General features: G+C 35.0%; 1 protein-coding gene across 2 annotated transcripts in view; it reads left to right on the forward strand.

Moving 5' to 3' along the window:
* Positions 1-17,649, forward strand: part of LOC138695916 (oxysterol-binding protein-related protein 6-like) — a 123,169-nt gene that overhangs the window by 103,801 nt on the left and 1,719 nt on the right. For both annotated transcript variants that reach the window (XM_069820278.1, XM_069820279.1), the window contains exons 14-18: positions 9-126; positions 5,525-5,685; positions 9,163-9,307; positions 9,902-10,028; positions 14,825-14,947. In XM_069820278.1, coding sequence (XP_069676379.1) covers positions 9-126; positions 5,525-5,685; positions 9,163-9,307; positions 9,902-10,028; positions 14,825-14,947 — 674 coding nt within the window. The remainder of the gene's footprint in view (positions 1-8; positions 127-5,524; positions 5,686-9,162; positions 9,308-9,901; positions 10,029-14,824; positions 14,948-17,649) is intronic.

Below are 17,649 nucleotides of genomic sequence, written 5' to 3' on the forward strand. Positions count from 1 at the left end.
TTTCACAGGTGAGTCATCATCCCCCTATCAGCGTATGTTTTGCAGAATCTCGAAACTTTGTCTTCTGTCAGGATGCCAGGATCAAAACTAAGTTCTGGGGAAAGTCCATGGAGTTTCAGCCAACAGGTAATTAAAAGACACTTTCGTTATATTTCAAATTTTAGATATCTGACTCACTATTAGTTCTTTACTTATACAATGCATACATTTTATATTCCTTCGCTTGCGGAAGTAGAGTCGAAGTGGCAATACACAGCATAGTTGCACACAACCCTGCATGCAGTGCGACTGGTGAAATACAGAAAAGGTGCTTATCTTTTACAAAGACGATGTTGAAAGTGTTCTATGTTTGCTGTGAGGTAGGCATTGTAGCACATAAACTTATTTTGGTTCAAAAATTGCAGCTCAGCTTCCGAAATGTTGTTCTACAGTTCATCCAATGTTCGCGGATTTAACTTGTAGGTCCTGTCTTTTAAAATGCCTCGTAAATAAAAGTCGCAGGACATTAAGTCTGGGGATCGAGCAGGCCACAAGCATATACTAATCACCCTCTCATCAAACATATGAGCAATCTCTCACAATGAAGTTCGAGATGTACGGGCTGTAGCCCTGTCTTGCTGAAACACACTGTACATTCGTTCTTATTTAGTTAATTGAGGATAAATCTGATCCAAAATTAGGTTTTTGTATTGGTCAGCATTAATTTTTTCATGGAAAAAAAAATGCGGCTGATTATTAATGCACACCATACACCGATCTTAGGATCATGTGATGGACTCTCATGAATAAGTCGTAGATTATCTGCTGACCAGTACCAATTATTTTGAGTGTTAACTCGTCCGTGCAAGTGAAACCACACCTCGTCACTAAAATCACAAATAATTTGAGTCTAAATGGCCGTCATGTAGTAGTAGTAAAAACTGGTTTCACGATGTTCTTCGAAGTCTTCCAGTTGCCCAACACCATTCTTCTCTATTCTCTATGCTTCTTCATCCAACCCTCTTGCTTCCATTGTCTGTTGTATTTCGCTCAACCACTTAATCCTGGGGCGGCCTCTTTTTCTTCTTTCTGGTGTGATCCACTCAAATGTTTGTCTTGGGATTCTTCATTCTTCCAATCTTTTCAAATGACCATACCACTTCAGTTGTTTATTCTGGATATTATCTAATACAGTTGCATGCATATTTATGTACAGAGTCATCCTCGATAGCGTAGTTGGTACAGCCCTGGCCTTCTATTCTCGAGGTTGCGGATTCGATCCTGGCCCAGGTCAATGGCATCTAAGTGTGTTTAAATGTCACAGACTCATGTCAGTAGATTTACTGGCATGTAAAAGAACTCCTAAAGGACAAAATTCCGGCACACCGGCGACGCTGATAACCTCTGCAATTGCAAGCGTCGTTAAACAAACCATAATTTAAATTTTTCATGTACAGATTGAATGAACCAGTTGCAAAAATTTATTTTCCTATGTGGGTCCCTGGGTTCTAGGCTGTTGCACTTTTGTAACTTGTATGGATGAAATTTTAGTAATTTTGTCGCATTATGTGCTGATGTGCGGCTGACCCCAGTTTGTTGTATTAACTTCGTGAGAGATTTTCGCGGCAATTGTTCTAATTGAGCTCTGATAGCCAGCTTTTCCTCAGTTAAAACATGGCGTCTTCATCTTCTTTTCTTGTCAAAAATGATCCCGTTATTTTGAAATTCTCTTCGACATTGAGCAGGTGTTTCATATTTTAAAAAGTAACGGCAAATGAAAATTATTTGTTCTGTATTAAATCTTGAAAACTGCATGAATTGTATTCTTCACCTGACATAATTATGAACATTAAATCCAGACGTCTGAGATGGGCTGGGCATGTAGCACGTATGGCCGAATCCAGAAATGCATATGGAGTGTTAGTTGGGAGGCCGGAGGGAAAAAGATCTTTGGGAAGGCCGAGACGTAGATGGGAAGATAATATTAAAATGGATTTGAGGGAGGTGGGATATGATGATAGAGACTGGATTAATCTTGCTCAGGATAGGGACTGATGGTGGGCTTATGTGAGGGCGGCATTGAACCTCCGGGTTCCTTAAAAGCCAGTAAGTATTAAATCTTTGAACCATGACTCAAGCAACAGACACAAACAGAGAAATGAAAGTCAAAACTGCACACAACAACTTACTTCACTGAAACTCAACTAAATATTATACACAGTAAAAAGACAATCGTCTGTTAGCTGCTATGCATGTTCTTTCATTTATTTTTTCATTTCATTTATTATATTCCATAGATCTTACATGAGCAATGAAGCTTTAAGATGTGCAACAAGTCAAAATTTTACAATATTACAATTACAATTTTTTACAATATTTAACAATTTTTACAGTTTTACAATTTTGTAATTTTCTACAATTTTTTACTATTTTTTTTACAATATTTTGGGGAGCTGAATGGTGCATGCGCAACTACGAGTAGATATTGCTGTGACACAGTTCCTGCAAATGAGCAGAGGAAGATGAAATGTATGCACTGTAGCTTGCCAGTCTCAAACCACAATCTCATTAAGAGCTACCTACGAAATGATCTTAAACCTTGAGGAAACTGCTACATTCCACTAACAAATTATATAGCAAGTAATACTGTACAGTGGATCCAATATATGCAAATTCCATCCATAGTAGTCTTGAATATGAGAGTTGTAAAATGGAAGGCTGGGTTATGTTGCTTTAGTACTTTATGCTGATTTCCTAATTCACGTAGTCTGCCTAGGTAGAATAGATTTTATATTAGGTTGGTTAGGTAGAGTATAATAATGTTTACATTGTTTTCGGTAAGATAGAGTTTTTATTAGTTTCAGTTACGTAGGTTAGGCTAGGTTATTTTTAGTGTAGGTTGGTTTGTGGTAGGATAGAAAGTTTCAGTTACATAGGTTAGGCTAGGTTATTTTTAGTGTAGGTTGGTTTATGGTAGGATAGAAAGTTTCAGTTACATAGGTTAGGCTAGGTTATTTTTATTGTAGGTTGGTTTATGGTAGGATAGAAAGTTTGTTACATAGGTTAGGCTAGGTTATTTTTATTGTAGGTTGGTTTGTGGTAGGATAGAAAGTTTGTTACATAGGTTAGGCTAGGTTATTTTTATTGTAGGTTGGTTTATGGTAGGATAGAAAGTTTGTTACATAGGTTAGGCTAGGTTATTTTTATTGTAGGTTGGTTTGTGGTAGGATAGAAAGTTTCAGTTACATAGGTTAGGCTAGGTTATTTTTAGTGTAGGTTGGTTTATGGTAGGATAGAAAGTTTCAGTTACATAGGTTAGGCTAGGTTATTTTTAGTGTAGGTTGGTTTATGGTAGGATAGAAAGTTTCAGTTACATAGGTTAGGCTAGGTTATTTTTATTGTAGGTTGGTTTATGGTAGGATAGAAAGTTTGTTACATAGGTTAGGCTAGGTTATTTTTATTGTAGGTTGGTTTATGGTAGGATAGAAAGTTTGTTACATAGGTTAGGCTAGGTTATTTTTATTGTAGGTTGGTTTATGGTAGGATAGAAAGTTTCAGTTACATAGGTTAGGCTAGGTTATTTTTAGTGTAGGTTGGTTTATGGTAGGATAGAAAGTTTCAGTTACATAGGTTAGGCTAGGTTATTTTTAGTGTAGGTTGGTTTATGGTAGGATAGAAAGTTTCAGTTACATAGGTTAGGCTAGGTTATTTTTAGTGTAGGTTGGTTTATGGTAGGATAGAATATGCTAGGTTGGGTTTAGTTTGGTTACGTTAGTTTAGATTACATTTCGTTTGTGTATGTTAGATCATGTTAGCTTTGATTACTTTAGGTTACAAAATGTGGCAGTATTGAATTGTCATCAAATAAGGCATACTTGTGCACAGCTTGCTACAGTGTATAAGACGGGTATTGAAGGAGGAGTGGTTGTGGAACATCGAACATATTAACTTCACCCTCTAATTGCATTTCGATGTCGCCATATTCATGGGAAACTAAATAAGAATTACTTTCTGTCTATCCAACTGTCTTCCATTTGTGTACACAATCTTACCTATCTCTTAGACATATTTTGTTGATATTGAGTATCCAGCAAGTATTATTTAGGAATTATGAACATAAAATGAAATAGTTTTACTATAAAATTAATGGGTTTTTATTTTAATAATAATGCAAAATGTCGATTTATTTAAAGTTAACTGTAACAATTTTCTTCTTGATTTTTTCCTTAGTATAAGGTAAAGTGCAAATGGAATGATAGTGTCTGTCTCCAAGAATGTTTATTTCAGAGATAAGAAATTTGCTCATATATACAGTAGAACCTCTGTTATCCGTGGTAATGAAGGGAATGTACTGAATGGTTGATCGAAAAAATCGGATAATCCGTACCATGAAAGATTTTGTAATTTCCTTCATGGTCTTGTATTTAACTCGCTATGTAGTGAATCAGAAGTTCACTAATTTAAGTTCAATTGTCAACGACGTGTTTTTAAGGGGCAAGGAAACCCTTTGTAATGACTGTCTCAGGAAAGATAGAAATAAAGGAGATCTCATGTTGTAGATTTACGTACTTTTTTACACTTTATCCTTGTTTTCTTTTTATTAAATCGCGCAGTTGTAACTCCAATCTCGTATTCTGATGCGAGATGAGCAACAGTTTCTCTTTCTCAAACCATTCATTTATTTCCATATTTTTTTCGATACTTAGCACAACACGTTTTCTGTGAACACCCATGGAAGACATTTTATAGGCTATACAAGTTATATTATAGAACGGCATTTCGAACAGTAGACAATGCTGTGTAACGATAAAGGCTTGTAATATCACTCTCTAGCAAAAACATAAGTAGAACCTACTAATATGATGTACAAAACAGTACTTCATATAAGTTATTAGCCACCGGGGTGGCTCAGTCGGTTAAGGCGCTTGCCTGCCGGTCTGAAGTTGCGTTCGGGCGCGGGTTCGATCCCCGCTTGGGCTGATTACCTGGTTGGGTTTTTTTCCGAGGTTTTCCCCAACCGTAATGTGAATGCAAGGTAATCTATGGCGAATCCTCGGCCTCATCTCGCCAAATATCATCTCGCTATCACCAATGTCATCGACGCTAAATAACCTAGTAGTTGATACAGCGTCGTTAAATAACCAACTGAAATAAAATAAAAAAATATATAAGTTATTTATTTCTGAGGAAAAAAAGAGCGAGAACTAGACAGTCGGATAATCTGCCAATCGGTTAATAGGGTGACGGATAATCATGGTTCTACTGTATGATTATTTCTTATGTTAGTGGACAAGGTTTTTGATGTCTCATCACATTGCTGGATTTTGGAAGGATGTACTTGTTGTGTTGTACTTATAAACAATTGATGTGGGATGTGGGGAATTCCAACAGTAGATATTTGAGACTTAAAAAGAATTATAAGAATGTAACCATAGGATTATTGATATGGTATAGGGCTATCATTATATTTTAATTGTTTTGTGTTGTGTGTAGAGAGAATGTATGTGTCATTTAATAACATTATTTTTTTTTGTAACTGGTTCAGGTAGTGTGAATGTGACACTTCCAAAGTATGGTGACCATTATCAGTGGAACAAAGTGACAACGTGTGTTCACAATCTGTTCGGAGGCCAGCGATGGGTTGACCAGTATGGAGAACTGCGTATCACTAATGGCAAGATCAACTGCAAACTAACATTTGTTAAGGTAATGATTGTAATTTCATGACCAGGCAGCGCATTTTCATTCCCAAACAAGTTGGGAAAGATATTGGCTAGTATATCCTGGAGTTTCAGGCTTCATACTCTAACTTTAAGTTCTTATAATAATAATAATAATAATAATAATAATAATAATAATAATAATAATAATAATAATGCAATTTATTTAACCTAGCAGAGGTAAGGCAATACGGCCTTCTCTAACACTCAATCAGGAGTAAAACTGCGTTACAAAAAACACTACAAATTTACAAAGTACACTACAATTTTACACACAAAACTGAATAAGATGATAATAATAAAATGTAAACAACAAGTAAGTAGAAATCAGACATAATATATAACATACAGAAAGAAAGGAAAAAGCATAATAAAATGTGAACAGCAGGTCAAAATAAATTAGACATACAAAGTATAAAAAAATAAGACAGTTATTGATAATAATAATAATAATAATAATAATAATAATAATAATAATAATAATAATAATATGTTAAAAATAAGAATAGTAATAATAGTAGTAGTAATAATAATACCGGTAATAATTTATTTTATTTTTATTTATTTAGAATATTAATGTGCGAACAACAGCACAAGGCCAATTCCAGTTTAGCACAGGTACAAAACGAAACAAAACAACAAATGATGATGAGAATGAATGATAGAAAATGGCAATGAGATGAAAATACAATCAATATAATAGTCTACATTACTCAATTGACCAAAATGCAACGAAATAAATAGCACAAATAATATTATTAAAATTAGTTCAGTGAGATAATTAAAATAATGGCAATTAAATAAAATGTATTACAAATGAATTAATGAAATCATATAAATGAAGACAGGAATCATATAATTAATATTGTAAAGTTATGCAAATGACGAGAATAGTATGATACATATCTAACAATGGCATAAATAATAAAACTGACATAAAACTCGAAAAGTATATACTACACATTAAATGGATCCATGTTCAATCCATGCAAATTAGCATATTTAATACATCTGCAGACTGGAGACAGAGATTTAGAATTCCTATTATAAAACATTTTATGAAATCTTAAACCCTTAGCAGGAATACGAAGACTGATATTGCTTATGAAGGAATAATAATAATAATAATAATAATAATAATAATAATAATAATAATAATAATAATAATAAAATAGTGCAGTACAAAGCATAAAATGAATTCAATATTTTTAGGTACACACAGTAAGGAAAATTATGATTATATATAGCTCAACTTATCACATTATAGATATACCATTATTGGAAAATATGAAAACAAAAATATAAAATAAGTTAAATATCACTAGAACATAAAAAAAATGTGAATACATGAAAACATGCAATACAACACTTGTCATAATAGTAAGTTAGTTTGGCAACTAGTCATAAGATAATTTTCTAACTTGAATTTGAAAGATTTCAATGTTCGGCAGCCCTTGACTTCAGGCGGCAGAGAGTTCCAGTGGCGAGAGGTAGCAACAGTGAAAGATGAGGAATACAGAGATGATGTGTGAAGTGGAATTTCTAGCGTGTTATCACATTGTGATCGAGTATTAATATTATGATAGGGAGAGAGAATATGAAAACGAGCGAATAAATAATAGGGGGATGAAGTGTGCATAATTCGATATAAGAATGTGATATGTGAGGACACTATATAGACACTATATACAAATTAGCAGTATATACATTTTACACAATATATTCAAAATAAAGATCAAAATGAAATACAATATAACATAGATTGATAAATTAAAATAATATTAACACAAAAGTCTGAATGAAAATGCAACTTACTTACTATTAGAATCAGATTACAATGTAGTCGTAACTTGGTGTTTTACATAAATAACATTGACGATGTATTCTACTGTGATTCATAGTCTATGCATGCCTGCGTACAATACTGTCCTGCTTATGCATCGACATGAAGTAATAGATGTAGCCTACCGGAAGAAACTACTCGATCCGCTGTACGTTTGGTAACGAAAATGCACTGCCTGGTGATCACATATTCAGCCAGGTGTTATGGAAGTTTGTATTGTCTATGTGGAGACACTTCATGACTCTGCAGTCTGATTTTCATGGCATAGACTGTGAATCAAGATTTTCTTAAACTTTTCAAGCATAGACCGAAGTTCTGACAAAGCTTCAACAAGGCTCTGAACAAGAGTGCAAGTTTTTGCGATATCGCATTCTTTACTTTGGAGATAGTCAGGAACATTTCTCAACAGAGTGAAAAATGGAGGAAAAATGCATAAATTTACAATGAATTGCTGGTCAAGAATACAGTTTAACAACCCCTGTGCTTCGGATGATTGTGTGAGTTTGTCTCTTGCAATGCAAATCAAAGTGACAACAATTGCTGGAACATTTCTGTGAACAGCCTGACAGGATGCAACTTGAGCAGTCCATCTTGTATCACTCGAGCTTTAAGCTCAATAACACGAATGTCGTGTCTTTTTGTATTTGCGATAGCATTGATGTATAGTAGAACTTGACATAAATACTCTACATCCAAATTCTGTAAAATTCTGAAGAATCCCCCAGCTACTTTGATATTATTTAAGGGCTTGCTATAGTTAATCTGAAGCATGGAATCACTAATATCGAAATAAAAATTAGTATTAGTAATTGATTAACTAGCGGACTTACTTGTGTTAATTATGTAAGTCTGTGCGGCTTACAGCTGTTCCGGTGTTTCATCACACTATCCTCTGAGCCTACTAGATCTCGGTGTCATCTCGTACTTCTCTGCCTGTTGTGTGGATGCGTTTGATTGTTGAAAAGTGGAGTCAAATAGTGCGTGTGTGTACTGAAATTGATGTCCTCTGGTTATTGCTTTAATGTGTTCTTTGTAGCATGTTTGGAATGAGGACACAATACATCTACATACGCCGATCACATAACTAATGCTAACCATACATACAATAACATAAATGCGGACATGGAAATCCTACACATACAACCCAAGAACCAAAAACTCAACACAATAGAATACGAAATATACAAACACACTAAAACCCACCCCGATCATATTCTCAACACAGATCAATTTCAGTACACACACAGTATTTGACTCCACTTTTCAACAATCAAATGCACCCACACAACAGGCATAGAAGTTCGAGATGACGCCGAGATATAGTAGGCTCTGAGGATGGTGTGATGAAACACCGAAACAGCTGTAAACCGCACAGACTTATATAATTAACACGAGTAAGTCCGCTAGTTAATCAATTACTTATATTCAACTGTTAAAAATAGTGTACGCAAGATTCAAAATGAAGTAGTATTAGCTGAAAGAGCACGCAATCTAAGTAAGCATTGTGTGCGTGCGTACAAATGTTAGTTTTATTAGTGGTATTGTTATGGCAAACATTTTGTTTTTACAAATGAGAATTTTACAATCTCATTGTGTAACATGGTGTTGTATACTTCTTAGGCAAGCTACTGGTCAGCCAAGCGGCATGAAGTGTTTGGTGTGGTGAGCAATGAAGATGGAAAGGTTGTGCGGAATCTGTTTGGGAAGTGGAGTGAAGCCCTGTACTGTGGGGTGGCGCCATCTGCTCGGTGTATATGGAGGCCAGGTAACACTGCTTGTATTGTAGGCATACAAAACACAAGGAACAATTAGAAACTACTCATTGCTCTTGATGTTAATGTTTGTTACCTGTTTTGGTTCTTTTTTGCACAGCTGTTTCTGCAATCGCCGATTCATATATAGAATTGTTTATGTGCTCTTGTCAGCGTAGCATAGTCGGTATAGCACTGGTCTTCTGTGCTCGAGGTTGCAGGTTCGATCCTGGCCCAGGTCGATGATATTTAAGTGTTCTTAAATGCGACAGGCTTATGTCAGTAGATTTACTGGCATATAAAAGAACTCCTGCAGGACAAAATTCTGGCACACTGGCGACACTGATATAACCTCGGCTGTTGTGAGCATCGTTAAATAAATCATAATTTTTCTATGTGCTCTTGACCTTGACATCATTGTGCTAGCCTATACTCAAAAGTGTTTTTCTTCAATACATTTTATTATCTTACAGTTTTTTAAGGCATATACAGCATTTATGTTTGAAAGATTTGGAAAAAGAATTGTGTCAGTTGTTTAGTGTTTTGATTAGCAAGAATATATTTTGTTCCTTTCTACATGTAATGATATTTGTCTGTCCCATTAACAGGAACCATGCCAGAAGAATATGAAATGTACTATGGCTTCACAAGATTTGCGATGGAACTGAATGAACTAGATCCAGATATGGCCAAATATCTTCCACTCACAGACACAAGATTCCGACCAGATCAAAGGTAGGTTAATAATATGACAGAAAAATTGGAAGTTTTTTTTGTTTGTTTTTTTTTTTTTTTTTTTTTTTGTTTGTTTGGGGATAATACTGATGGAAATGTCATTTCTACTAAAAAATTTAAATCATCATCATCAATTTTTTCATGGATTAGACCAGCTGACCTGTTCAAGATAGAAAAAATTAAAATAATACACTAATTTGTTAAAATTGGCTGTAACAGTTTTTTCCTTGAATGTCATTCTTATTATTAATTGTATTTTTAATTAATAAGTATATTATTGTCATTATTGAGTGTAATTAGTTACCACTGCCACCGGGTGTATACCCACTGCAGTGTGAATAAATACATACACATACATATAAGAAGAAATATTTTAAAACTTGAAGATACCTATACGAATTACTTTGAAAAATTAACATAACCTAGGCGTAGGCCACTGCGAGAATTGAGCAAAACAATAAACATTTATATTTTCTGTCGATATTTTATTTTACTGTAGACAAAGTTGCAAATGTGCTTTTACCCTTCATGTTTACTTCTCATCAAAAATAGTTCAAAACTGTTCAACACCTTGAAGAGTCAGAGTATTGTAATAAAATGATTAATTACTTTCTTTACACATGCTGCTGTTGATTTATTAGGTATTTAATGTCGTAATTTTTATACGTGAATTATTGTTGATAATGGAATATTGTCTTACAACTTGTCCTGGAATAATACACCATGTCCCGCTTAGAGGGATCGAGAAATAAATGCTCACCGCTTAAAATCAGATGAAGATATTGTTTTGATTTACATCTGACAAGATGCAGAAACTGTCCAAGTTTATGCACCAATGGTTTAAAAACAGTTGCATGTTCATGTGCATGCGCACTAACGTTTATCGTGGAAACAAGCCTGACGCCATTCAGTAGAACATTCCATCATCGGGAATGTGTATGGACATGTGCAAAACTTTTGTTGTTGATCAACTCCCCTAGGATCGGTTTTTCAGCAACAAGGAGAACTCTTGCCTGGCCACCTAGGTCACCCGACTTGACGCCCATTGATCTCTTTCTGGGGCTTTATGACGAATTTTGTGTACCAATGTGATACAGTTGACACTTTGGAAAAACTGAGACAACGCATTATAAATGCAGCTGCGCTAATCACTCCACAAATGTTATGGAACACTTGGCAGAAGGTTGAGTACCTTTTGGATGTCTTCAGGGTAGCTCGAGGCACATACATCGAGTTGCACTGACCATTCTCCGAAACTCGGAGAGTTTCTACATCAAGTTGTACAAAAAGTTATGTTCTAGAACCATTATTTATACTTTAAATTAGCACTTATTTCTTGATCCCTCTAAGCGGGACATAGTGTACATTGTTATATAATGTTGGTCATATGATAAATAATATACTTACAGTGTGCTTCTCATTAACTTGTGGTCTGTATGGGAGTTGCAAAAGAATCTCAGAAAACAGTCATTCATCATTACCACTAATTGTTGTTATAATAAAAATAAAATACATAGTTTTATTTGAAAACACCAGGTTGATGCTAAAAAAAATAACTTTGTGTATGAATTTTTATCCACAAACATACAAAGTGAACAATATATACAAGAAAATAGTACAAATGCGAACAATAGATATATGGGAGTTACTACAAAATAGAGATAGACACTTCTGGGTTTTAAAGCTATATTCTAACATGGAAGAACAATTGGAAGTAGAGCAGTTTGGCTTCAGGGAGGGAAAAGATATGAGAAATTCAATTGGACTGCTACGAACAATCTGAAAAATATATCTAGAGAAGAATAAAGAAGTGTATATGTACAGTATTTATGGACCTAGAAAAGACTTTTGACAGAGTGGATTGGAATAAACTGATGGGGATCCTCAAGAAATAGGTGTGGATTGGAAAGTGAGAAGATTGTTCAGTAATTTTTATATGAAACAACGAGTCAAAGTCAGGATAGGAGAAGAAATGTCAGAAAGAAATGAAATAGGAGAAGAGTACGTCAAGTATGCCCTTTATCACCTACCCTGTTCAACATCTACTTGGAGGATTTAGTGAAGAAGTGTTTTCAGATCATGGGAGGAGGAAGAAGATAGTTTTCGTTTTATACAAAATTTAAAGTGTCTATTTGTTTTGTAGTAACCCTGTATATTTCATTGTGGTTATTTTACGTGATTTTTTGCAAAATAAAAAAAATTACAGCTATGTAAATCATACAGTTTTCAACGCTGATGTTTTACTGTTTGAGATTATAAAAAATGTGTTTCTTGTACAGTCCAGAAAATAAAGATATATCTTACTTGGATGTGTAGCAAATAATGTTAATTTTTCTATGTCTTGTGTAAATGATAGTTCAAGAAAATAAAGAAGAAACATGAATATCAGTTCAAGAAAATAAAGAAGAAACATGAATATCGTTTGTAACATGATAAAGAAGTGAACACTTTGAAACACACAAAATGTGTCATAAGTAGGGCAGGAAAAAAGTATTGGTTATAGAATATTAAGAATTTATTAATTTGTCCTACAGAATAATCTCTGTAATATTAATTGACAATTAATATTTTTTTTAAATTAATTTACATTTTCTTTTTTTGTTCATTTGAATTGATTAGGATGCCGATATTTTAAATCCAAGATTTGGACGGCTATCATTTCGATTTTATTATTATTGAGGAAAAAAAATTGCTCCGGTGCCAGGGATCGAACCCGGGTTCTTGGTTCTACGTACCAAGTGCTCTGACCACTGAGCTACGCCGAATTCAATCCACAGCACCAGATCGAACCTTCCTCCTTCAATGTTTCCCTTTTGGCCTGACTCCAAGCTAGGCATATATGTTGACATTTTATGTCCAAGTCAACTGCCTTTATGCAAGGGACGCACTCAACTATTCTGTAGGACAAATTAATAAATATTTAATATTCTCATAGCTAGCAGTGCATATTCTGTACAGATTACTGTACACTTAACTGCGGAATCCCGGCCAAATAAGTCACTCAGCTGAGTGCGCCCCTTGCATAATGGCAGTTGACTTGGACATGAAACGTCAACATATATGCCTAGCTTGGAGTCAGGCCAAAAGGGAAACATTGAAGGAGGAAGGTTCGATCCTGTGCTGTGGATTGAATTTGGCATAGCTCAGTGGTTAGAGCGCTTGGTACGTAGAACCAAGGACCCGGGTTCGATCCCCGGCACCTGAGCGAATTTTTCTTCTCAAATATTATCGGTTATAGGCTAGAGTGAATCATACTTAGAACTCTGTGTTTACAAAATGCTTGTGTGCACGCTCAACTAGTTACTGTAGCGGCTGTTTGTACAGTCTGCTCCGTATGAATGAACTCATAATAGAATTTACATTTACAGGGTTACTTATGTTTCAAATTAATTAACTCGGAACAAACATTACATTTACAAAAAATATCATTCTTATCAATTAAGTCAAACACATTTTCTCCATGTTTTGAATTCATTCACCTTGTTGCAGTAAAATCCCCCATATCCGGCACCCAAATAAGTGGCAGTAGCAAAACAATGGCACATTTTGCTAGATCACAAAAAAAAAAAGTCATTCATGCGAAAGGGAAGAATCGAAGATGTTAGTGGTTTTCGTGGATCGCACATGCCATATATTTTTTACTCTTTACATTGTTCACGTATGGAAACATAGACAGAACACCCCATTATGTCCCTGGAGATTGGTAAGCTGTCACTTGGGCCTTGCAAACAATTCACAGAGACGATATCTTTAAATTTACCACTTGAACTCGCCCATTTGAAGGGGTGTTGGACGAGTCTAAATAGGAAAGTGTGAAATTCTCTGTTCCTATAGCGTGTAAAAGTTTAATTTGAGTGCTAGATAGTATATATAAACAAGAATACATTAGAGATATGTTAAAGAGGTTCAAATCATCGAGCTCTACTTCATCTTCACAGTTGCGATGTTGGCTATACTGCTCTTCACGTCACATGGCTGCTATTTAAAATTGCCATAACGTCGGTTTCTTGGTAAAAGTAACCAAGTCACATTTCAAGGCTTCCAAACATTACGAAAATTTAATACATAATTTTATATTAAAAACTAGTAATATAGCACATTTACCTTCAAAATAACTTATTACAAACATCTAAAGAAGTACAGTTATCTTTGAATGGGTCATTAAACCTTTAAATGCCTCTTCCCAACAATTTTGCGTTATGGACTAGGTCACTTTTATTAAGGTTACAAAAACGTTTAGTATTTTTACGATGCTATTATGCATTACAATAAATTATGAACTGATGAATGTATATTACTGTATTCAGTACTAAAAATAAACATTATATGTATTTCAGAACTTTATTTTTAAATACCTACATATATGAAAATTACTAAATTTCGACATGGAAAAAAATGTTTGTGCAGTACAGTACAGTATGGCTTTACATAACCTATAAACATATTTTCCAATTATCCGGCACTGGCTTTGTCCCACAGTTGCCGGATACGAGGAATTCTACTGTATCTGTACTTTGTTGGATTTTTGTTTCGGCATTCTGATACAACCTCACGTCACTTAAGCAGGTCTACTATTGAGGAGTGTCGACTGTTCACCCTCTCTGCTCCTTACAGACAGTAGAGACACCCGGCAATGGGACGCATTTTGTAAACAATGTATATAGAAATTATTTGCTACCCTGATACCAATACTTTTCTTCAGCCCTAGTCTTAAGGAAGTATATATCATATTCATGACACCAATTTGTTTAGGAATCTTGTGGAAATGTTTAATACGTTTTGAATATCTACATCAGGTTGCTGGAGGAGGGGAATCTATCAGCTGCGGAAACCTTGAAGCTCCAGTTGGAACAGTCACAGAGAGACAGACGCAAACGCAAAGAACAAGATGGCATACAGCACGAACCTCGATGGTTTAGGTATGTCAGACTATCCTACATGTGTTTGTTTGAGTCTTAAAATATCTCCTCCTCTTTCTTGAGAGCGATCTAGATAGATCTGAAACTCTTATACTGCATTGCAAGAACGTATTTATAGGTTCTTTAATCCTCAATGGTCCTACTGTATAAGTGCTGGTACTAGTGTAGAGTTCGTTATAACTCTCATTTGAATAGCATGGAGCAACTGTACTTTCATTTAGCGGTCGTTTCCCAATCGACACTAGCGATCCTTGTGATTGTTCTCTTTCATGTGTTACCGTTTTCAACATTGGGATGGCCAATCTGTTATATATGTGATCAGTGGTGATACCATGACGTTATGGCATCACAAATTTTAGAAAATAAAATAAAAATAAGGAGCAAAAGACTGTTTCTTAATTAGCAACATCTCAGCTGTCCGTTCTTGCCATGAAGAAGGAGTGTCTGGTGATCCCTTCTGGCCAAAGGTTGGGCAAGTTGCAAGGGAAGTTATGGTCAGTGGGTGGAATGTGTACAAAAGGCACACCAAACAGGCAACAATATTGATGTCATGACACAATTTTTCATCACATATTAACACACAACACAGTAAATCTTCACAGCAATATCAATTAAGGGGAGAGGATGGTATTTTTTTTTAACTTTTTTTCTATTTGGTGTAAAATATTAATTTTTTGTATGTAGAGAGTTCATAGCTGTAACAACTCAACTAAATATAAATATTTTGAAAAAAATATACCCAATGCAGGATTTTGCTAAAACCGATATATCTGAACCATTTTTAAAGATAGATTCAAACAGTTTTTTGCAATGTACTTGCAAAAGCATGCTCTATAAACTGCCTGTAACAGAATTTTGATATTAGTCCCTACATTTGTAAAATAAACAATTAAAATTTAATAACACTTTTTTATTTCCTTTTTCGCAAACAAACAGACGTATTTTAAAAACGAAATCAATTAACAAAATTACAGAGGAAAGTTTCCTAATAGTCTGAAGAATGTGTGTTCTAAATTCCATGCATGTATCTTTAATAGTTCAGAAATTATATCCATTTTTGTCTGGCAATGTAGCAAAAAAATGATAAAGGGGGCGTGTGATTTAAGAATCCATAGCGCAGGAAGTTTAAAAATGGCATCTCAGCATCCGATAAGGGCACAAATACCCACAAAATGTTATGCAATGCATTCCACACAAATCAAAGAGTATTTTAAAGAAAAAAATTGTTTTTTGAAAATTTAATTTACCGGAAACAACAATAAAAGGGGACGTGTGATTTAAGAATCCATAGCGCAGGTAGTTTAAAAATGGCATCTCAGCATCCGATAAGGGCACAAATACCCACAAAATGTTATGCAATGCATTCCACACATATCAAAGAGTATTTTAAAGAAAAGAATTGTTTTTTGAAAATTTAATTTACCGGAAACAACAATAAAAGGGGACGTGTGATTTAAAAATCCATAGCGCAGGAAGTTTAAAAATGGCATCTCAGCATCCGATAAGGGCACAAATACCCACAAAATGTTATGCAATGCATTCCACACATATCAAAGAGTATTTTAAAGAAAAAAATTGTTTTTTGAAAATTTAATTTACCGGAAACAACAATAAAAGGGGACGTGTGATTTAAAAATCCATAGCGCAGGAAGTTTAAAAATAGCGTCTCAACATCCGCTAAGGACACAAATAACACTTTGAAAAAGTGAAGTGTCAAGTTCTGAATCATAAATAGATCTTTAAATATCGCCTGATTTAGCTATGACAACTTATCCATCAATAAAAACTAATGTGGAATTTTTTACTTACAAAGGGTGTTCAATAAGTAATGCAACACATTGATTATCTCAGCTCATATTTTACGAAAAAACGTGAAATTTTGTATACACTATTTTCAAATCATCCCACACTTCCTCAAATTATTTCATTGCTGTCTGCCGTATAGCAGCACTACAGGTAATTTTCAAGATGGCGTCTATGAGTGAGGTGCATTCCAAACAAGGAGCTGTTATTGAATTTCTTTTGGCGGTAAAGTCACGAATATTCACAACTGCTTACAGAATGTCTACAAAGACCTGGCATTGAATAAAAGCAATGTGAGTCATTGGGTGAAGTGCCTGTCATCGTCAATGGAAGGAAAAGTGAAGCTATTTGATTTCCCACACTCTGGCCGGCCTCACACACTTGTAACTCCTGCAATGTTGCAACATGCGGAGACACACGAGAGGAGACAAGAAAACTTCACTGGACTGTTCTTCCTCTTCCACCCTACAGCCACGATCTCGCACTACAAAGACGTGAACAAACTTCTTCTCCACGACAACGCCAGGCAGGCCATACACAAATCCGTACACCAGACAGGAGATCACAAAATTTCACTGGATTGTTCTTCCTCATCCACCCTAGAGCCCAGATCTCGCACCTTCTGACATCTATCTCATCAGACCTCTGAAGGATGCAATCCACGAGGAGATATATGACGACAATCAGGGAGTTACTGATGAAATAAGAAGATGGTTGAGACACAAACAAGTAGAGTAGTGCCACAGTCATATATACAGTCACGAAGCTTGAGTTGTGAGGGTGCTAGGAACAATAGTCTGTGCAGGTACTATTTCGCATTGTCTGTAATGAGGCGATAGTAGCGATCCTAGAGGCTAGCAACTATCTATGGTTGCATATTTACTACGTATTGAGCTTCG

The sequence above is a fragment of the Periplaneta americana genome, chromosome 3 (assembly GCF_040183065.1).
Source record: "Periplaneta americana isolate PAMFEO1 chromosome 3, P.americana_PAMFEO1_priV1, whole genome shotgun sequence".
In the NCBI taxonomy this organism is placed as follows: Eukaryota; Metazoa; Arthropoda; class Insecta; order Blattodea; family Blattidae; genus Periplaneta; species Periplaneta americana.